Source organism: Pongo pygmaeus, chromosome 1 (genome assembly GCF_028885625.2).
Source record: "Pongo pygmaeus isolate AG05252 chromosome 1, NHGRI_mPonPyg2-v2.0_pri, whole genome shotgun sequence".
NCBI lineage: Eukaryota > Metazoa > Chordata > Mammalia > Primates > Hominidae > Pongo > Pongo pygmaeus.
The window spans coordinates 48,173,432-48,196,128 of record NC_072373.2 but is presented as its reverse complement, the minus strand read 5'-3'; the positions used below and the strand labels follow the sequence as shown (position 1 = coordinate 48,196,128).

The window sequence follows — 22,697 nt, the reverse complement described above, 5'->3', positions numbered from 1 at the left end:
TCATGACCACAAGGTCTCCTTCCCACAGGCCTGGCATCCCTTGGGACAGATGGTCTTCCAGCCCAGGTCTTTGGGCATTAGAATTGTGACACATGACTAAGCAACTACACACTTCTTAAATGTCTTCAAGAACCTCCCACAGTTGGCTCAAAGAAGGAGGGCTGGCACCTCCTGTGTCTAGAACCACTGGGGATGGGGTCTTCCAGGAGTCGGGGCCAGCAACTGGCCAGAGATGCTAGAGTTTCTGTAGAGGGCCCCCTAGCTATAGAGACTCTGCCCTGTAGGCTTTGTTTGTGTCACCAGACTCTGGTAGCAGAGTGGCTGGAAGACAATCACTGTAAGAGACACCAAAGACCTGAGTCCTGGCTTAGGGTCTTCCCCATCTTAGCTGCGTGGCCTTGGACCAGCCTAAAGTTCTCTGAGCTTAATATGCTCACCAACAGAACAAAGCTGCTGCTCTCTGCCCTGCCACCTCATTGGCCAGGTGGGAGATAATCACAAGGTGATGAACGGGGAAGCCCTTTGCACACTGGGAAGTGCCACACCAGTGATGGTGTTCAGGATATGCTCAAGCAACTTCCAAAGACCTTCCCTACCTGAGTCCACTTTTGGCATGGGATGTGTGTCCCATGTGGGCAGGTGGGGAGTGCATATAGAAGTGTGTGTCCATGTGTGTGAGCATGCATGCACACATGCTCCTCTTCCAAAGGTGAGATCTGTTACCCAAGCACTGAAGGGCCCAGCCAAGTGTCTCTCCCTTCATGTAAAATTCTTGACTAACAGGCCAGGCACAGTGGCTCACACCTGTAATTCCATCACTCTGGGAGGCTGAGGCAAGAGGATAACTTGAGGCCAGAAGTTTGAGACCAGCCTGGGCAACATAGGGAGACCCTGTCTCATAAAACAGTTAAAAATCAGCTGGGCATGGTGGTGTGCACCTGTGGTCGCATCTGCTTGAGAGGCTGAGGTGGAAGAATTGTTTCAGCCCAGGAGGTCAAGGCTGCAGTGAGCCATGATGGCACCACTCCACTCCAGCCTGGGCTACAGATCTGTCTTAAACAAGCAAACAAACAAAAAGTGTAACCAGCAGGAGTGGTTTCTTTCCACTGTTGGGTCTCCAGGGACCTCTTTTCTGGGCCAGGTAAGCACCTGCCCTTCAGGATGCTGCCACCTCCCAGCCCTTGGCCCTCCTCTTCCCAGGGCTGGAAAGCACCTCCTGTTCCAGTGCATGGGGTGGCTCTGGGGCCAGCCAGCCTCTCCCTCCAACTTCCCAGTATAGGGTGGGGGGCATCTGGCCCAGTGGAATCTTCCTGACCCTCAAGGGTGCTCTTCTGAGGTGCTGGCTCATCATCCAGGACTCCAGGAGTTATTTCATATCAGAACGGCCCCCTCAGCTTTCCCTCTTCATGACGAACCATCACTGGGACAACTGAACCAGCCTCTGGGTTTGAAAGCCAGGAGCTATGATCTCAGAACATGGGGCTCCTGGAGGGCAGAATGACCATGACTTCCACTTCTGTGGGGCCATGGAAGGGAGATGGCTGAGGGCCAGGGGTCCTCCACCACTCGGGCTGTGAGAGCTGCATTTGAAGTGGCAAACACCTGCCAGGGATTTCCCTTCCAAAAGGAAACAGACATGTCTGTGTATGAAACCTTAGGTTCTTGTTTCCAAACCCATCCTAGCAGTGTTCAGAGCTGAGAAAAACCTATTTCTCAGGTGTAGAGGGGGAAAGGTAAAAGAGAAACATTTCAGAAAACCTGCTTTTTCCCACAATGCAGTAAATAGGCAGGGAGCAGGAAGTGGAGACAGAGCTGGTGTGGGAGCTGGCATAGTTGCATGTTGATGGAGCACCAGGTGTCAGCTAGGCACTGGGCTACACAAGTGCATGTTGCCTCCACACCAGGCTTAGGAACTGCCGTGGACCTGACGTTTGCAGGCAGGCTTAGAGCCTGGTGCCCAAGAGGCTAAGATGCCTTCTTTATCCCAGAATTGTGGCCTCACTGGAGAAAGCAGCGTCTTCCCGAAAGACCCACAATCTACAAAGTTTTATAGGATATTTTCTACTTAGAAAAGTTGTCCTCAGTTATCCATAGACATTTGTTAATAGACATTTGTTAATACTGGCATGATTGAAGTATGCTCACAGTTTCTGCTTTTCAAAGCTTATAAGGGACGCTGACCATTATTAACCAGATCTCTGGGGAAGTCTCTACTCTGACGATGGGCACCAAAACTTTTATTTATTTATTTATTTTTTTGAGATGGAGTCTCGCTCCGTCACCCAGGCTGGAGTGCAGTGGCGCAATCTCAGCTCACTGTAAGCTCCAACTTCTGAATTCATGCCATTCTCCTGCCTCAGCCTCCCGAGTAGCTGGGACTATAGGTGCCCACCACCTTGCCTGGCTAATTTTTTTTTTTTTTTTTTTTGTATTTTTAGTAGAGATGGGGTTTCACCGTGGTCTTGATCTCCTGACGTCATGATCCACCCGCCTCGGCCTCCCAAAGTGCTGGGATTACAGGCGTGAGCCACCGCACCCGGACTACATTTTTTTACATTTAAAAAATTCAGGTGGCACCATGTACCTGCACTGGGCATCAAGGTGTTTATGGCTTCTGCTGTGCCTTCTCTCAGTGGGCACTTAGCGACTTCAGTTCAGTCGCACTTAGCAAGTGCCTTCTGGAGTTCTCACCTGGGTGGGCACTGCTGGTCTCGGGGTGCTGGTGATGGCATTGTGGGTGCAGCTCCCTCTGCCTTTGAGGACCCACAGTGAGGCACACCCACCACACCTCCTCTAAGGCCAAACGGGATGGCTCTGTATCCAGACGTTAGGGCTTCTGAGCAGTGGGGCTGCTCTGCCCAAAGCAGTGTTCCAGGAAAAGAAAGGAGGGCCAGCCCAGGGTGGAACCCCCTGCTTCTCAGAGAAGGAGCCATGCCCAGAGGAGTCAGGAGGCAGGGATCGACACTTCCCTTGCTGAAGTCCCATCTGTTGTGACTCAGGCCTCAGTGGTTCCCAGGCTGACTCAGACTGCTGAATAAGCAGGCACCCCTACCCCTTTGGGAAGATTCTCGACCGCCTGGAGCCCTGTGTGCCCCATTCTCGGCAGCCTTGCTGGGGGAGCACCTGTGCTCTCCAAACCCCTAGAGAGGGTAGAGCAGAGCCGCTAAGCCATATGCGAGGTGCCCCTTGTGATGGGTCAGCTCTGCCCAATCTCCCAGTCCTGACTGAAATCCCAGCAAGATGAACAAGGGTCGCTGCATGCCTACTACATGAGAGTCCCTCATCTGGGCACTGAGTGGGGAGTGGCAGGTACTAGGCAAGTGGCAAATGGAACATGTCCTTGAAAGGCTTCTAATCAAGGTTCTTTCTCCAGCAAGCCCTCACCAGGCCTGAGAGGCACGAGGACTCCATGAAACTGTGTGTGCACTCCCTTTCATGAAAAGGGCCTTGGGAGATCACGCTGCTGAAGATGGCCCTGTCGGACACTGCTGGGTGTGTGATTTGGCAAGCAGACCACGGTGTGTCTCGCTGGAGAACCGGTTTGGCTGGCCCCACCCTGCTGGCAGAAGCTTGGTTTCAAAATGAGCTAATAGCTGGGGACACAGACATTCTTTTCATCATACCCAGCTCCCAAGGAGTCCGGCAGCTTCTGTCTGTCCAGCTAGAGTTGGATAGAATTCTCTGGGCTCAACCACCCAGCTGCTTTGCTCAGGTCAAGCGGTAAAGGGAAGCATTCTGGACATCACAGCTGGACCCCATGCCGTGCACCAGCACAGGCTGCCTCACCCTGCCTAGAACAGCCCTACCTACCGCCAGCCCACTTTAATCATGGTGCCTCCTCTCTCTTCTGTGCCCTGGAGGCCGTGGGAACTGCAGTGCTGTCAGCATCCTGAATCTCCACCCCTAGCACAAATTCTCACAGTCACAGTCCACCTTTCACTGAGCTCTTGCTGTGAGCTCAGCCCTGTTTTAGGCATAATTAAGGGCATCTTCGCCCTGAAGAGCTCAGAGAAATGACAGAAACCTACATTAGCAACTAGAAAACAAACAAGACCAGAGGTCCCTGGCTTTAAGGGCAAATAATTCCAACTCTGGTCGTTATGGAGACAGGGCTGGGTTAGAACAGGCCTTTTGGAGATGACAGGTGGAGAAGAGGCCTTAGATAAATGTAGGATTTGGGAGGCTGCAGGTAAGGAAAAGCTGTCCAGGGTGGAGGAGCATCTGAACAGAAGCAGGGAGCCTGGGATGTGGCTGAGGTCATGGGGCAGCTTAGAGGGGTGTGCTGGGGAGGGGAAGAGATGGCTGGACAGGCAGGATGGGGCTGGGCTAGGGAGTTTGTCTTGTAAGGAGCAGACACTGTAGGTTCTCCAGCATGGCAAGGGCTGATGAAAGCTTCCCCTCAGGAAGGTGGAGTGATGGCATCACAAGGCAGGGACCAGAGCCCTGGGGTCTGGGCAGGGGCCGGTGGGGGGCACTGGAGTGGCCTGGTGGTAAGCTGATGGGACCCGGAGCCAGAGCCTGGGCAGTAGGGGTGTAAAAGAGGGGAGTCAGTAAGGACTCTCTAACGGAAGGACAGGAGGATGCCATCTCTTTTTGAATGGTTAGTTACTGCCCTATTCGATGATTTGGGCAATCTGGAGCTTTTCCAGCTTTGGGGGCCACTCCACACTGAATGGCTCTCTCAAGGGGCAACTGGTCATATTCAGTTCTTTGAGGCCCTGGATCTGGGGCTTGTATTGCTTCACTGAGACTGTCTCCTTGCCTATAAAGGAGGGGTTGGTCTCTGAGAGCTTCCTGACTTAATGAGGGACAGGAATAGAGGGGAGCTTTCAGTGTGGGGTTAAAACACCCCACTTCTCCAAGAAGGAAGGGGAGAGGGGGAATTACACAAGCAGGCGGCAAAGCGGGGACTGGCTGGGGGGCTCCTAGCTAAAAGCAGCTTTTCCTGGCTCACCTCGGACTGTGGGACCCCTCAAAAGCCCTACTGGTCTCCCAAGTGAAGAAACATGTCTCTTGGAACGCTCTGGATTTCTGTCTGGCTGTCCAGTCTAGCCTGCTGTCTGGCAGAGTGACCAACTTTGCTCCCAGGAAATTGAGTTTCCAGCCTCTGGAATGTTCTGATCCATGGGATAACCAGACAAGAGGTTGTGTGTGTGTCACTGTCCTTTGTATTCAAACAGCTAGACTCTGCCAGCAGATTGCTATCTGAGTGTGGGGGTGTGGCTGGGAGAGCCGGCATTGGCGGTGAAGCTCTCCCACCTGTAGTGGGCACACGTGCACTGCCCGTGCATCCTCTTCTGGCTGCAGCTGCTCTCTCGGGACCTGGAAGACAGTGTTTGGAAATGTGTGGGGACATTTTGCAATGACTGTGAGGCATTACTGGCATTTAGAACCTGGAGGTTGGGGCACTAAACATCCTGCCATTCTTGGGACAGCCTATACAAAGAATTGTTCTGCCTCAGGTGCCAACAGCACCCACATAAAGAAACACTGCACCATTCGTCATAAAGCCTGGCTTCACTCGAAGTGCCCCATCTGGGCAGACCATGCTCCTCCATTTTTCTGAGACATATTTAGATCTGTTCTCTGTCTGTGGGGTGAGACTAGCATGGGGCTCTGATACTGGTACATACACCTTTCCTGGGCTGTCTTGGCTTCCTGGGTTCATCCTCCCTCTTATGACACCTGGTATCTCATTTAGGTATGTCACGGGTGACATAAAATCTCTCCTTTAGGAGCCAAGTCCTAAGGTAGCCAGCCTGTCCCCAATCTAAGAGTCAGAGGGCTACGATGTCCCTACCGAGCAAACACTCATGTCGTGGACTGTCCTGAGTGCTTTACTAACATTAGTTCATTGGATTCTCCCAACAATCCTCTATGTTGAGTATAATTATACTAGCTTTACAGATGGAAAAACTGAGGCACATTGGGCTTAAGTAATTGCCCAAGGCCACCCATTGGGCAACTGACAAGGCCAGGGCAGGCTGGCTCCAGAGTCTGTGTTCTTGACCTTGGGTCTTCCTCCACTTTGTAGGTCTCAGCCCAGTGAGCTGGAGGAAGCACCTGGATTCCCAGGCAGTTGCTGCCATTTCAGCCTTCAAGGCTGCAGGCTTCATCCAGGTCCCAGGCCATTTGTGCAGGGAGAGTTGGTGGCAGTTCACCTCCTCGTGCCTTGGAGGGAATCCAGGCCCCCTCATGGTACTTGGGGAGGATGGGGTCTAACTGAGAGGAGGCTTTACTCCTGCTTGTCAAAGTGACAGCAAAGGGCCATGATGATGGGAGAGAGTCATACCCAGCTGTCCTCAGGCAGCACAGCCCACCAGCACCATGACACTAGGAGCTGGGGTGGGGTTCCCAGGAATAAGTGATGCCACTGGGGTGTGGATGATGGTGGGAGGCTGGGAAATGCAGTCCCACGGGGACGTCTCTGCCTTGCCCACCTTGCCCGCTCCCCTGCGGGTGCAACAAATGCCCATTCCCTGTGGGCAGCCCACCCTTGCTGAGACTTGGCAAGGCTGCCAGCTGCTCCTTTTCCCAGCACAGGAAAGCAAAGCCCAAAGCCTCTGAGAGGCTCAATCAGCATGATCACATCTTTGCTGGTTTTGGGCCAGGATGAGTGTTTGGGCTTCTCATCAGGTGTCTGAGATGACGTCCAGGCGTGTTTTTTATGGAGAACAAGGGTGCTCCTTGTTGCATTTCCACTTAAGGCTTAGCTGGCTCTTTGCCCTTTGGCAATGCTGGGTTTCCCCCTCCATGTTGTCATCTGTCACCTTCCTTCCCCTGAGAGGAGAATGGAGGGTGTGGCCATTTGTAAAGGCTTTCATGGCATATTTTGCCTGTAATCTGCAGGACACACATTCCATACCCAGATGCTCAGAAAATTACCCAGCTCCTCTCCCCATGCCTTGTGATTGTCCATCTATGCCTCTCCCAACAACCAGACACCAATTCTCTTTGGGGTAGGCTGGTTTGACCCAGTTTGGGGAAGAAAATTGTGCCTGCCTGAGTGCACAGCTGGGTGTGTGGATGAAGGGGATGAGCAGGCTATTGCCAAGGTTAACAGTCTGTGGCTTCTGAGTTTTGGATGCAACTTCTGACTGGTGGTTTGACACCCAGTCTTTCTGGGAGTTCAAACCATGGGAGTTTCCTGCTGTCTATGACTCCCCGCAGAGATGAAAAAGGACCAAGTCGAGTGCCAGCCCCTCCCTAGCCTTGTGTGGCTAGATTTGGTGCAGAAGGGAATTACCCAGTTGCCTAACGACCTCCCCTACACACACATACTCTCTCTGTCTCTCTCTCTCTCTCTCTCTCTCTCTCTCACTCTCAGGGAGGGGCAGGGGTGGGCGGGCAGGCCCTAGGTTGCTGGGTTTGGCCCTGGCCCATCCCAGCAAAGGTGAGTCCCAAGTCAGCACCTGTGTGGAGATGTTTTTTATCATACTCGATGTTGATCCTCTACTCTGAGAACAAGTTGGAGCAGGCCAGACCCACCAGCTTGTGAGCTCCTGGGAAAGTCCTCCTCGGACAGTTCTGTTCCAGAGCTAATTCCCACCAAGTCTCCAACCTCACAAGGCCCCTCCCAAGGAGGCCGACTCCCCACTTGGGCTCACACAGAGCCCATGAGGCACCTCATTGTCTGTTGCATGTTTTTGTGCTGGATTGAGCCTCTGCCCAGCTTCTCCCCATTGCCAGCCTGACAACAAAGCCCAGGAGGCCCTCCCTCCACCCCACCCTGCAGCCCCAGGCCTGCCTCCATGTGTGCACGCAGGCCTCTGGCTCACAGTCCCTTGTAAAAGGGCCCAGGGAGCAGGAATATTGTCCCTCTTTGGCCTTTGAGGTGACCTGTTACCCTTTGCTTCTTGCCCTGGAAGAGGGGAGGCAAAATGAAGAGTTTAGCAGAAAAGAACAGTAGAAAACAGTCCTGATCAGAATAGAAGTTTCTGTGTGCTGAGTATAAGGGGCCAAAGAAGGCTGGCTGTGTGAGAAGCTGCTGGTGTCTGGGAATGGCATAGGGCTTGGAGACCCAGGCTCAAGTCCAGGTTTTGTCCTTTCCTCACCGAGTGACTACTAGAAGGTCACTCTTCTCTGGGCCTCCAACTCCCCCTCCTGGACTGTACCATGTGGGACCAGATCAGGGGTTATCAAACTTTTTTGACAGCAATTCACAGTAATAAATGCAAAGAATTGTTCTGCCTCAGGTGCTGACAGCACCCACGTAAAGAAACACTGCACCATTCGTCATAAATCCTGGCTTCACTGGAAGTGCCCCATCTGGGCAGACCATGCTTCTCCACTTTTCTGAGACATATTTAGACCTGTTCTGTGTCTGTGGGGTGAGACTAGCATGGGGCTCTGATACTGGTGCATACACCTTTCCTGGGCTGTCTTGGCTTCCTGGGTTCATCCTCCCTCTTATGATACCTGGTAGCTCCTTTAGGTATGTCACGTATGTTGCAACCCAGTACCCATACACTGTTTCACAAAACAATGTGTGACTTTACTACCTGCACTGCACTCTGATATTTTATATTCCAGGATATATTATTCTATTCCATCTTTTTAAAAATGATGGCCACAGTCTTCTAAATTGATTTTATAATCCATAATGGGTCACAGCCTGCAGTTAGAAAAGTAATATATCAGATGATGGCTCAGGTTCCTTCCACGCCAAACATTCTGGGATTCTGTGAGCATTATTATGGGGGCTGGGGAGGGCTGTATCTCATGCCCTGCTGGATCCAGGACCCCCATTTAGGAACCCTGACTGAGCTTTTCTCCCTTTCCTTGGCCAGATCTACAATGGAACCCTCAAGCGGGAGCCTGACAACAGGCGCTTCAGCTCCTACAGCCAGATGGAGAACTGGAGCCGGCACTACCCCCGGGGCAGCTGTAACACCACCGGCGCAGGCAGCGACATCTGCTTCATGCAGAAAATCAAGGCGAGCCGCAGTGAGCCCGACCTCTACTGTGACCCACGGGGCACCCTGCGCAAGGGCACGCTGGGCAGCAAGGGCCAGAAGACCACCCAAAACCGCTACAGCTTTTACAGCACCTGCAGTGGTCAGAAGGCCATAAAGAAGTGCCCTGTGCGCCCGCCCTCTTGTTCCTCCAAGCAGGACCCTGTGTATATCCCGCCCATCTCCTGCAACAAGGACCTGTCCTTTGGCCACTCTAGGGCCAGCTCCAAGTGAGTGCTGCTGGGCTGGGTTGGGGAGCCAGGAGGGCCAGTGGGAAGACACACCCTTAGCCTGACTGCACCCTGCAAAGGGCTCCTGGGATGACAGGAGAGACATAGCTTCTGTCCCTGGGGAGTTCATTGTCCCTGGTGTGATGGACTCCCTAATGGGGAGAACCTGGCCCAATGGGCCCTTGACCTCAAGAAGTTCTTAGTGTGAAGGTGAAACAGACATTGACTGTGTAGGTTTTAAAGGTCACAGTTTATGAACAGAAGGAGGCTAATTGTTCTCAAAGTGTGTTCCTCCAACCAGCAACATCAGCATCACCCAGGAATTTGTTAGAAATGCTCATCTGGGGACCCACCCAGACCTATTGTCTCAGAAACACTGGGAGAGGGGCCCAGCAATGCATATTTTAACAAGCCCTTCAGTGATTCTGATTTACACTAGTTTGAGAACCTCTGATCTTAGGCATGTAAATCTCTATCCATGTTCTGAAAGAGCAAAGGAATATGCCCCGGTATGGACGATGGGAATAGAATGGGTTTCAGGTTATGTTATAAGACAGGTAAATCCAAAGGACAAATAGGACAAATAGACATAAAAACTGAGGGACATGGCCTGGGTGTGGTGGCTCACGCCTGTAATCCCAGCACTTTGGGAGGCCGAGGCAGGAGGGGGTAGAGGGCGCTTGAGCTCAGGAGTTTGAGACCAGCCTGAACAACATGGTGAAACCCTGTCTCTACAAAAAAATACAAAAATTAGCCAAGCATGGTGGCGGGCGCCTGTAGTCCCAGCTACTCAGAAGGCTGAGGCAAGAGAATCACTTAAGCCCGGGAGGTGGAGGTTGCAGTGAGCTGAGATAGTGTCACTGCACTCCAGCCTGGGCAACAGAGGAGACCCTGTCTCAAACAAACAAACAACAACAACAACAAAAAAAAACCCTGAGGGACTTCATGGGGCTTCATGATCTAGTGCTACAGAACAGAGCACAACTCCTGTGCATAGATGTTGAAGGCCGTCACCCAGAGGGAACAAAGGAGACCAAATGGGGTGCCCCATTAGAAGCCATAGACACAGAGGTGTCGTGAGTGACACTGAGCCTGCCCTTCAGGGCTGGGGGCTCCTGAACCTTTGAACTGTCCTTCATCACCACCTACTGCTCCTTGTTATTTATTTATTTGGCAAATGTTTGCTGAGCATCTACTACATGTCAGGCTCTTTGACAAGTGCGGGAGACACAGCCATGATAGGGACAACCCAGAGCTGTTCTGGGGCTACACAATTAACTCCTTTTCTGAGAGCCTCAGGAGCTTTGCATTCTTCATCTTTAATCCTCACACCCGCCACCAGGCAGGCATGAGTATTCCTGAGGAGAAAACAAGGCACAGATATGTTAAGTAGTTTGTCCAAGGCCACACAGCTGGCTCTCCATCCTGTGCTCTTCCCTACTGGTACCACACTGTTCTGAAAATAAGCAGAACCCCATTACAGAGCTAGACCTTTCCAAACTCCCTGATGGCTGTAAGGCGTATTTAGGATGATCTGGAGAAGAACTAAGAAACCTCTCTGTCTTGGAGGCTGATCAGGGCAGCCTCTGGCTTCAGCTCATTGCCCCAACCAGAGGCCCTGAGTGGAGGTTCTAGGTGAGATATGGAAGGGACGAGTGTCAAGCCATTTTGGGGTGACATTTTACTGATGAATGCAGGGTGACATTCTCTCAATGCAGGCAGCAGTACTACTAACCCAGTGCCAAAGAGCTCTGCACCTCGGGTGGTTTTCCTTGAAATGAAGTTAGGCTGCTATAGCTAAAACCATGAGTATTTATTGACCACCAGGTATGTCAAAGCATGAGGAGAGGGCTCCCTCTTTGAATGCTGGACACAGCCAGTCACCACCCTGTGACTCTACACCAGGGGAGTTGGAGAGGTTCTTAGAAGAGAGGTTTCCCTTTCCTAGGAAGGCTTCACAGATGTGGGGCGTCAGCAGGGCCAGTGGTGTGCCTTGAGGCATGCCTGAGACCTGGCCAGGGTACAGTGAAGGGGACAGTCTTGCTGGAGCAGACCCTGGATAGGGGCTGGGGAATGTTCATAGTGGAGCCGGGTTATTAGGTTAAAACGTATGAAATTTCTGGTTTTAGGCTCAAAAAAGGTTGACTACAGACATTTCCTATGATTCAACCTAATACCTGCCCTTGGATATCAGGCGAAGCTGTTTAAACTTGAACCTGAAGTATGGAGAAGCCGCTGATGGTTTCTGAGCTAGAGAACAACACAGTGAACAGGGTTTTAGAACCACTTATCTAGTAAAAAGGGTATGAAATTTTAGATGGGGGAACTTGAGGAAGAAAGCCAAATATGGAAGCCCCTTGGTGCCATTAAAGTGATCAAGATCAGGAAATTGGTGGCTATAAGAATGGGAAGAAAGGCTAGATGTGAAAATTTTTGTGTAAGAGCCAGCTGGACTTGGGGATGGATAGATGGATGGATAAATGGGTGGATGGATGCATGGATGGACGGATGGACGGACAGACGGATGGACGGATGGATTGACGGATGGATGGACGGACGGATGGATGGATGGATGGATGGACGGATGGATGGATGGACAGATGGATGGATGGATGGATGGATGGACGGACAGATGGATGGATGGATGGATGGATGGATGGATGGATGGATGGATGGATGGAAGGATGGACAGATGGATGGATGGATGGGTGGATGGATGGGTGGATGGATGGATGGATGGGATCATGGCCATTGTCTTCCATTTTCCTAATACCAGACACAAGCAAGAGAGAAGGCAAGGTAGGTGGGAAGCTTCCCCTCAGGGAATAGGGAGGAGTTTTTCCTCAGTGCAGAGATAACATACCTGCTTGGACATTAACTGTGACCAGGGGCTCACTATTCTCACATGGGGCAAATCCAGTGGGTTTAGCCTTCCCTCCTCTGGAGGAGAGGAGCCATTCCCAGGGGTATTCTCCAAGTGGGCCTGGGCTGCCTTGTTCTGGCTCTCCAGAGGGCAGATGAGGCTGTGGCAGCTTAGTGTGCCGGGAGGAATTCTGAGCCCCCTCAGCAGGGCTCCCAGCCCACCCCATAACCACCCCCACTGCCCATTCTTCACAGGATCTGCAGTGAGGACATCGAGTGCAGTGGGCTGACCATCCCCAAGGCTGTGCAGTACCTGAGCTCCCAGGACGAGAAGTACCAGGCCATTGGGGCCTATTACATCCAGCATACCTGCTTCCAGGATGAATCTGCCAAGCAACAGGTAGCTGGCTGCATACCTTCCTCCTTGGTGGGCCTGCGCAGGGCCTGGGTGTGTCAGCCTGACTCCACTTTTAGAGATGGGTGGGGGCATCTGCAGTTGGCTTCTCTTGCCTTGCCCAGCTGCCAGGGGCCTTCACATTGCCCAAGGTTAGAGCTGGGCATCTTAACTTTCTGCAGAGCAAAGCCCTCTGTTTAAGTGCACATTAGGCAGGTACAATTCCTCCATTGGTCATGGAAGAGACACTTCAATGCCAGCCACGGGTTCAACAGAAACCCCCTTTCTCAAATCCCACTAAAGAACATGACTGCTCCTCACCTCTCAACTCCTGCCCTCCCACCTGCTTCCTCTCTCCCACTCCCCTTCTCTCTCCAGGCATCTTACGGTAGAAAACAGGCCTGTTGATGCCTCCAAATCTTTGCTGGCAGGAAGGACACTACAGGGCTCTTCAGTTCAGCCCAAGGATGTAGTGTCAGAAATGTGTTTTCCAGAGTCCCGGATAAGTTTGTATCCATTTCTATGTCTGTGTTCTGCTTTAGGGTTTTGAAATGTATTTACATCCACTTTCTTATCAGGTCCTCACCATCATTCTCCAGAGGAAGAAAGCAGGACTCAGGAAAGAGGAGGGACCCTAGCTGAGGGTCTCCCAGCTAGGATATGGGAGCTAGGATATGGGAGCTAGGATCTGAATCCAGGTCTTTCACCTCCGGGTCTGGGTCAGTTATCATGACCTCACACTGCTTATTTATTTTGGTTGACTTGAATATTTCCGAACTGATAGATTTTTTGGTCTGAAAAAAAAAAAATCAGCTTTGAGTAGAGAATAACTAGATCAGCCTCATCTCCCTTGACCAGGCAGTGTGGCAACTCTTTCCTGGCAGGTCTATAAGCTGGGAGGCATCTGCAAGCTGGTGGACCTCCTCCGCAGCCCCAACCAGAACGTCCAGCAGGCTGCGGCAGGGGCCCTGCGCAACCTGGTGTTCAGGAGCACCACCAACAAGCTGGAGACCCGGAGGCAGAATGGGATCCGCGAGGCAGTCAGCCTCCTGAGGAGAACCGGGAACGCCGAGATCCAGAAGCAGCTGACTGGTAGGACACTACGCCACCGAGAGCCAGCCTGAGGGCTGTGCAAGGCCACCGGCTATGGCCCCAGGCTGGGGTGAAAGCCTGTCTCTCCAGGCTGGGCCAAGACACAGCTGTGCAGATTTGGCCCGGGGCTAATATCCTGTGAGATTAGTGACACTGGCCTTGGCCCAATTAGGGGTGTCCAGAGGGTGACCTTGGGTGGTGTGCACACACACAAGGGGTCACCATCTTTTTGAGGTTAAAGAGCAAAAGGAGGAAGGCTGATGTCCAGGCAAGATCCATATTCCACAAGCCCTGGGATTCCCAGGTGATGGAAAGAGAGTAAGACTGAGGGGAGAAGGGGTTAACAGGTCTTAAGCACCTACCCTGTGTTCAAGAAATATGGTAGGCACTCAAGGTGGGGGGCACAAGAGGAAGAGGTCACTGTGAAGACCTAGAATTGGACTGGGAAGATCAGACCATGTACAGAGTAACAACTAATAAGTATTTCTGGCATAACTTTTAGATGGAAAAGAGACAGCGTTAGAAGATTTCAAGTGCTAAAATGTATACTAAAAACCACTGATCAATCAAACGTTTTTTGATCACTTTCCACATGCGTAATTTTGGCCTAGACAGAGAACTCTGAGACATTCCCTCCCCTCAAGGAACCTTCAGTCTGGTTGGGGCATTGAGAAATAGCCTCATGACACAGACAGACAATAGGTTCTATAGACCAGGGCTACCTGGAAGGTGACATTTCAGTAGGGCCCATTTGCTAGAGTCCAGGCTGGGGCTGTTACCTCAGTCCCTAGGGCATCCTGAGCCTGGCACAAATTGGGTTGATGGTCTCTGACCCCCAGGGCTGCTCTGGAACCTGTCTTCCACTGATGAGCTGAAGGAGGAGCTCATTGCTGATGCCCTGCCTGTTCTGGCCGACCGCGTCATCATTCCCTTCTCTGGCTGGTGCGATGGCAATAGCAACATGTCCCGGGAAGTGGTGGACCCTGAGGTCTTCTTCAATGCCACAGGCTGCTTGAGGTGAGAGAAGAGGACACATGGGGTCTTTTTGTCCCAGCCTTGGGCCCTTCCCCAGGCATCCCCATCTCAGCCAACATCCAGCCAGTGCATAGAACATAACAGACAACTCGGCACTCGCTTTTGTGGGCAGGCTCCAAGACACAGGGACTCAGGCCTTCCTAACTTCCCTGGATCTGGATAAGGCCCAGGACCCTACCATCCCCTTTGAGAGAATGCAGCGGACATTAGTCAGGAATCTGAGCATGGAAATGCCTGGATCTGAATATCCAAACTGGTTCAACCATTTCCCTCCTCCACCCCATGAAAAAATGCATTTCTTGTGCTATCTTGAAGAGTGTTCTTTTAGACAAAAGTCTACCGATGGGTTGCTAATGAGTCACTTCCCAGCTGTGGTGTTAAAACCGTTTGCCATGTTCATTGGCATGAAGATGGCACTGCTTTGCCCAAAGTTGCCTAAGTTCCATACCAGGGTGTGGCAAAGCCCCTGTGGGGCTAGTAGGAGGGCTTGTTCTAGAAGCAGAGGTTTACAAGCTGGCGAAAGGGGTGGGTGTGGAGGGGCGGCTGGTACAAGGCTTGGAACCCTGGAGCAGGATCCCTTTTAGGGTCTTTAATGGGGTTTGTCTTGCTTTAATGGGGTTTGTCTTTCCCAACTCCTGAGAATCCCCCCAGAGTGGTGGGTGCAGCTGGCATGTGCCTCTGTGTCTCAACTTGTGTTTCTCCCTGCCAGCCTCCGGTAGCAGCCTCCAGGAAGCAGAGAGGCTGGGGAGATGAAAAGTGAGGGTAATTAAGAGTTTTATGGAGTTGATGTGCTACTGGTAGCAACAGCAGCCACACCCCACCTGCACCAGGCTGATGAGCCCATATTGCTTGGGGATGAGCCCAGATTGCTTGGGAGTGAGCCTACTGCTAGGGGCAGAACACAGCTTGGATGGAGAGGGAGCTTCTGGTGCCCAGCCCGGCCACCCCCAGCTCCACTTCTGATCCAGCATCAACAGGGCTTCTTCCTGCCCCACAGAAAGAGACTGGGCATGCTGGAGCTTCTGGCTCTTGTTCCACAAAGGGCCACTAGTAGCAGGGTGTGAGCCTTGGGTTGCAGCTGCAGAGGGACCATTGCCACATGGAGCCATTGCCAGTTATAAAGTTACTGGGCAGAGTGAAGGAGGAGAAGAACTGAGTGCAAATGAGACTTCATTTCAGCCTCAGCCAGGGCCAGGCGGAATTGGCTAAATGGTTTCTCTTTCCTTCCTTTTTCATCTTTTCCTCTCTTCATTCCTTTCCTCCCTTTCCTCTTTTCCTTCCTTCCTTCTACCACAACTTCCAATCTCCACCCCGTCGTCTCCTCTCTGCCCTCCCCTCTCCTGCCTGTTCTCTCTCCTGCCTGTCCCCCACCACACTCTCTTGTCCCCACCTTCCCCGTTCTCTCTTCCCCCTTTCTCTGCCCTCTCCCACCCTCTGTTCTCTCCCCCAGGAACCTAAGCTCAGCTGATGCAGGCCGCCAGACCATGCGTAACTACTCAGGGCTCATCGATTCCCTCATAGCCTATGTCCAGAACTGTGTAGCGGCCAGCCGCTGTGACGACAAGGTGAGTGCATCCCCTGGTGGCACCCCGACCCCCAGGCCCAGCCCCCTACATTTTCTGGGCACCTTTGAGGCCTGGCCAAGTGACAAGACAGGAGCACAGAGTCAGGGGTGGTAGAAGAGGCATCTGGATGCAGGGCCCAGTGGTGGCTACAGGGGTGGGCTCTGGGGACAGCGTGCCCATGCAAATCCTCTCTCCCTCACTTAGAAGCAGAGTAGATGCAGCTGCTTCCCTAATCTCTCTGTTCCCCGGTTCACTCTTCACTCTAATGGAAATGGTCATAATCATATCAACCTCAAGGGTTGTCTGAAAGGCTTGATTAGTTAATAAGCAAAACACGAAGAGGGCCTGGCACAGAGGAAGCTCCCAGCGAGCATCTGCCGGCTGTGCTTCATTGGTGGTGCCGAGGCCTGTCCTGTGGTCCCGAGCCCTGCCCCACAGCCTAGAGGAATCCATACTGGTGCCCCCAGGGCTTAGTGTCCCCCGTGAGATGAGGCTTCTTCTGCCACTGCTATCTTCCCATTGCCTCCCAGAAAAGCCATTGGCAGAGTCACCTTGCTGCCCTCTCTGGACTTCTGGACACACAGCACAGACAAACAGAAAGAAAAAAAGTCGTGGAGGGCAGATAAACAGAAGGCTGAGATGTTCCCACCATGGCAGGACAGTGACTCAGGAGATAGTGAGGTCCAGCAGGCTCCAGATCGCCAGGGAACTGGCTGACATCACAGCACCTGGGTTCTCAGCGCAGTTGCTGTGAGGAGGGATTTTATCTCCTGCTCCCTTCACTGGAAGCAGCAGCAGGGTCGCAGAGGAGAGCCTTGTCGCTGGGCTGCTCAGCCTGCTTCCAAAGGGCAAGATGCTTTTCTGCTCTGGGAGCAATATCCCCAACACCTGTGTAACCCCAAGCCCTGGAAGTCAGATTCCCTTAGACCCCAGCAAGGGCCAAACATCATTAGGAGGGTAAATCTGCTGCCCCCAGACCCTAGTCCTGAAGGTTTGCCAAAGGAGATTGACAAAGATCTGGGCCCAGCTGCCAAGATGAAGCCCTGGGCTCCAGGTGTTGCTGTGTTTTGTGTGGACTTAGCACCGCTGACATTGACAGCTAAGGACTGGCCACAGGAAGAAGGAATGATGGGGGCACTAGATGGCTTTGGAATCTACAGGCATGGGGCTTCTTCTGGAGGAGTTTGTTCTGGGAAAAAAAGACACATTCTTCAATATCCCAGTCTGCCCATTGGCATGTTGTCCATAGCAGTCCTACCACACACTAGGCCCTGTGATAAGTGTTTTCTCTGTATCATCTTCCAAGTAGCCTAGTGAAGTGGACAATTGTAGTCCCATTTTACAGTTGAGATAGCTGAGGCCCAGAGAAGTGAGGCCAGTCAAGTTCATGCAGCCAGGAAATGACAGATTCAAACTCAGGTCCCAGAGGTGGCCCTGGAAGACTTCCCAGGCTGAGAGTGTGGTGGTGCCTGCGCTCATCTTTCCCGATGCAGCCCAGGTGCCTCTGCTCTCTTATTAGCTAGGGTAGGTGGTAGGCCAGGAGCCTGTCGGGCTGGGCAGAGGCTCAGGCCCATGCCTCTCCTTGGTCCCCAGTCTGTGGAAAACTGCATGTGTGTTCTGCACAACCTCTCCTACCGCCTGGATGCCGAGGTGCCCACCCGCTACCGCCAGCTGGAGTATAACACCCGCAATGCCTACACCGAGAAGTCCTCCACTGGCTGCTTCAGCAACAAGAGCGACAAGATGATGGTGAGTACAGCATCAGCAGGGCTGGGGCCTGCCCCATCAAGCACCCCACCAGGAGCCACTGCCTCATCTGCCCTTTCCTCTGGGCCCTCCTTGAGCCTGAAGCCAGCCCTAAGGGACAGGCCCATGCTGACACCTTGGCCTGGGGCTCAGGGTGCACTCCGGGAGCTGGGTAGAGGCCATTCATCTTGCACAAGAGGGAATCTGTTCTTGGAACTGTAGGGGCTCAGACCACCTTAGAGGTCAAAAACTCCAGCCCTCTGTTTGCAGGCCTTGGTCTTTCTTCCTGTATAACGAGTCAAGTCTCCCTCATCTTCTCCCTTCCCCTTGAGGATCTGAGGAAATCCAGAACTCTCACCCTTTCTGGCCTTGGTTCCCACCATCTCCTGAGCCCTCCCAGATTTCCCCAGAAGCAGAAGCCTACCAGGGATGGGTTGTCAGGCCTCCTTCACTGGGACCAGCTGTGGAATCCAGGTCTCGGACTACCCTCGTTGGCCCAGGGTGGGTCAAACCTACTGTCTGAGTCTGGAAGAGGAGGAAGCATCATGATGGGAGAGCCCAAAGCAGCCCCACATATCTGGAAGGTTTGGGCAAAGGCTGCCCTGGAACACAGCTCCCAAGATGCCAGGATGCTCTCTTCACCCACATCCTGGGACAGTCTGGGGGACCATGGCCCATTCCTGCATCCCATGGAGCTGCTGCAGTGCATAGAGGAAAGGGGTGCAGCGGGGCTGTTCTAGGCTCCCTGCTTCCTCAGGCACTTCCTCAGCTCGCCCTATCTGGAACCACGACCCTCAGGCTAGGGGGATGGGGACAGAATGCCTGGGTTGTGTCCTCTCACGAGGCTCCCCACTGACCCCCTGAACGGCTCTTTATCCTCAGAACAACAACTACGACTGCCCCCTGCCTGAGGAAGAGACCAACCCCAAGGGCAGTGGCTGGTTGTACCATTCTGATGCCATCCGCACCTACCTTAACCTCATGGGCAAGAGCAAGAAAGATGCCACCCTGGAGGCCTGTGCGGGTGCCCTGCAGAACCTGACGGCCAGCAAGGGGCTGGTGAGTGGGACTGTACCTTTTCTACTGCAATAGCCCCATCCTCCAGCCACCATCCAGGCTCTGCTCCCTCCTTTTCCCCCCAACCTGTCCTCTGACTTCGGAGCCTCCCATGAGCAGAATGCCTGGCATATGCTGGGCTCCGGGCTGGGCACTGGGGAAACACCCCTGCCCTTTAGGAGCTGCTGGGGGGTGCAGAGTGGGTGGGCCCACTGATGCTGGATTCTGTCCATGCCCACACAATCCCCTTGGCCACATGGTTCCCGGTCTCCGGCTGGCCTCCTGGGCTCTGCTTGAGGTCAGAGAATGGGGTGGAGAAGGTGTTTGGCAAAAGGAGTTTCCCATTTGTTGAATTGACAGAGGTGGAAAAAGAGGGTTTGGGGTCCAAGCAGGTCCAGAGAAGATGTGACAGAATCTGTGCAGACGTTGAGGCCAAATGTATGTAGCTTGGAGGGCACAGTGGTATGGGGCAGAGCCAGAGGAAACCCGTTGCAATCAAGAAGAGTTGAGATGGGCCAGGCGGCCAACTGTTCTTCAGCTTTACTTAGGGCAAGGGAACCGAGCAGCAGCAGCACTAGAGTAGACCGAGGGCAGAGAACTTCCCTGGCTGTGAGGAGTGAGGCTGGGCAGTTCTGAGAACGCCAAACCTACCTAGACTTGTTACACCCAGGATGGCTATGTTGCTTAGAGGCCTGGGCGAACTGGCCTACCTCTAGGGGACCCCAGTTCTCTCTCCATGTGGGCCCAGACCCTTTCTTAGCCCTCTTTTCTCAGGCAAGCCCTCAACACATATGTGTTGGATTCTAAAGAGGTAGGAAAATTGGAAGAAGATGGCCAGATGTTTAATTGACAAATACCCTTGACCATATAGTTTCACATGGGCAGATAGTGTGGGGAGATGTAATGGGGGCAGCGCTGAGACAGTGGGGTGAGAGAGCGGAATTGGACACTTGGGTTACTCTAGAAGCTGACTCTGGGTCACTATGAGTAGGGGAAATGAGACTTCCCTCTCTCCACCCGTCTGGGCTGCAGGCTGATCCAGGAGACGAGATTAAGGCTGGGAAAGGGGAGATGCATGTTAGCCTAGGTTTCTCTAGTTGCCCACATGTGAGCTAGTGCTTCCAATGTGAAAGAGAAAGGGTTCTGGGATGTCTGCCCTTGGGGCTCCTTGCCCCTTTCTGCCTGCCATGGTGCCTGGGAAGACACAGGCTAGCTCGTCATCTACTCCTTCTCTCTTAGATGTCCAGTGGCATGAGCCAGTTGATTGGGCTGAAGGAAAAGGGCCTGCCACAAATTGCCCGCCTCCTGCAATCTGGCAACTCTGATGTGGTGCGGTCCGGAGCCTCCCTCCTGAGCAACATGTCCCGCCACCCTCTGCTGCACAGAGTGATGGGTAAGGTCCCTCTCTCTCCTCCCCCTCTAGCTGAGACATGGCAGGCTCCCTACAATTCAAGCCTGCTTGAAGGTCATCCTTTAAGCCATTCCCTGGGATGAGCATTCCAGGAAAGGAAGCTGGCCAGACAGGTGTGGAGACAGGAGGGGGGAGCCTGTCACCTGAGGGCTGGGAGCAGATCTGCAAAAGTCCTATCTGGGTCTCTGAGCCCTGAGTTGGAGCTGCCAGGAAGCCCTGAGGGCCACCTGGCTCGGAGCCTGGCAGAAGGCTATCCAAGAGTGTGGCCCCAGATGGAACCTCTCAGCCCTTCCTTCCCCAGTCATCCTGACCCTGTGCCCCAACTCCTTCCTCTCCCAGGGAACCAGGTGTTCCCAGAGGTGACCAGGCTCCTCACCAGCCACACTGGCAATACCAGCAACTCCGAAGACATCTTGTCCTCGGCCTGCTACACCGTGAGGAACCTGATGGCCTCTCAGCCACAGCTGGCCAAGCAGTACTTCTCCAGCAGCATGCTCAACAACATCATCAACCTGTGCCGCAGCAGGTGGGCGGGGGGGTGCTCCCACGGGCTGCACCCCAATCAGAGCCCCTCCTCACCCTGCACAGCAGGAAGCAGTCCCGCAGCTCTCCATGGAGCAGGGGAAGCACCCAGGGCAGGGGGAGCCAGGGACGGGGGAGGCTTGAATGGAGGAGAAGTTCCAGAAGCCGAGAGCGCGTGGAGAGAAGGGTCCAGCATCCAGGCCCCAGGGCTGCACGGAGGGAAGAGGCAACACACTTCCTGGCTGGGGAACTCGGGGGCACAAAGTCCTCAGAGGGCCAGCAGGAGGCATGGGGCAGCAGGTCCAGCTGAATAGGGACTTTATCCTGCTCTGTGGGGCTCCCTCTTCCCTGGACAAGGCTGGGGACTGGAGTGGAAGAGCACTGCCACCTCATGGCCCCTGAGGAGAGTCCTGGGGTGCTCTAGGTGGGCAGGGGCATGGGGTTGTGCCCACTGTGTAGGGTGACCAGGCTCACCACACCCCAATGGGGCTCCTCTCTTTTGCACACCTGAGGCCTCCCTTGTGTCCAGGCCCTGGCAGTGGGGGTGGGAGGGAAGAGGGTGTTCCTTCTCACACCTCCTGGAATCTCATCTCACAAATGCACTTCTCACCTGCCCAGTGCCTCACCCAAGGCCGCAGAAGCTGCCCGGCTTCTCCTGTCTGACATGTGGTCCAGCAAGGAACTGCAGGGTGTCCTCAGACAGGTAAGAGCCCAGGACATCATCCTTTTCAGAGGTTCTTCCTGCTCATGAGCAGAGGGCCTGGCATATGCTGGGCTCTGGGCTGGGCACTAGAGAAACGCCCCTGCCCTTCGGGACAGTCTGAGAAACAAAGACAGCGTCTACGTGAAAATGAATGTGATAAACATTCTGATCAAGTCTCTGGGCTCTGAGATCTGCAAGGGGTGCTGAGAACATGGAGGGCAGAGGAAATCAAGGAAATGTGTGAGAGGCCTGGGGTGGGATCCTTTAGGAGCAAACTGAAAAGCAGAGTGGACAAAAAGCATACAAGTCTTTTGAGGGCATGGGGTGCGCTCCAGCCAGAAAAGTAGGTTTGGGCTAGGTTACAAAACCCTTCTAATTTCAGACTGAAGAGCTTGGACTTGTACCTTTGGCACTGGGGAGCCATTCAAAGTTTTGAATAGAGGGTCTCATGATCAAAGCAGCACCAAAGCTCACCCTGTGAGCAAGGCAGGGTGGGCTGAGAAGCCTGGAGGCTGCTGTCCTTGTCCTGTGGTGACCTTGGCCTCCTCTCTGTCCCCCACCCCTCCGCACCTAGCCAGGTACAGAGTCCTCTAGGGTACAAGGTCTTGTTGTATGACATCTTCACATGGCTCCTTCTTTCCCATTCCTCAGTGATGAGCATGGACATAAAGGACAGGAGGCAGAAGAAACGGAGCAGTGGGGCTGATTAGGCTGGAGCTCTTAGCTTGGAGACTATGGTTACATTCACAAAGACAGATCAGATGGTGAGAGGCTGAGAAGGCTTTTAGGTGGGAGTAAAAGGGGTCCCAATTTGGAGAGGGTGAGTTTGGAAGACTTGGATGGGAGTCCAGGCTGGAGGTGGTGTGGGCCCTGGCAGAGGGGCCAGAGCTACCACACAGAGTGGAGCTTTGTTCAGGCAGGTGAAGCCATGAGAACAGGCAAGACCACAATGGGTTGCATGTGTATGGAAAAGTCTTGAAGGACAGGGCAGAAATATGAAGACCATCTGCTGAGGACAAGAAGGAGGAAAGGCCAGGAACAAGAGGAACTGTGCAGGGTGCCAGAAAGGGCTGAAGACCTGGTGAGAAGAGAAAGCTCGAAGGAAGGCAGGGCAGAAGTTCCCAGCA

General features: G+C 53.4%; 1 protein-coding gene across 1 annotated transcript in view; it reads left to right on the top strand.

Annotated features, from left to right (window-relative positions):
- Positions 1-22,697, top strand: part of PKP1 (plakophilin 1) — a 49,690-nt gene that overhangs the window by 20,956 nt on the left and 6,037 nt on the right. The window contains exons 3-12 of the mRNA XM_054462619.2: positions 8,790-9,184; positions 12,302-12,446; positions 13,325-13,532; positions 14,372-14,549; positions 16,018-16,132; positions 17,726-17,881; positions 18,761-18,937; positions 20,174-20,327; positions 20,685-20,871; positions 21,486-21,570. Coding sequence (XP_054318594.1) covers positions 8,790-9,184; positions 12,302-12,446; positions 13,325-13,532; positions 14,372-14,549; positions 16,018-16,132; positions 17,726-17,881; positions 18,761-18,937; positions 20,174-20,327; positions 20,685-20,871; positions 21,486-21,570 — 1,800 coding nt within the window. The remainder of the gene's footprint in view (positions 1-8,789; positions 9,185-12,301; positions 12,447-13,324; positions 13,533-14,371; positions 14,550-16,017; positions 16,133-17,725; positions 17,882-18,760; positions 18,938-20,173; positions 20,328-20,684; positions 20,872-21,485; positions 21,571-22,697) is intronic.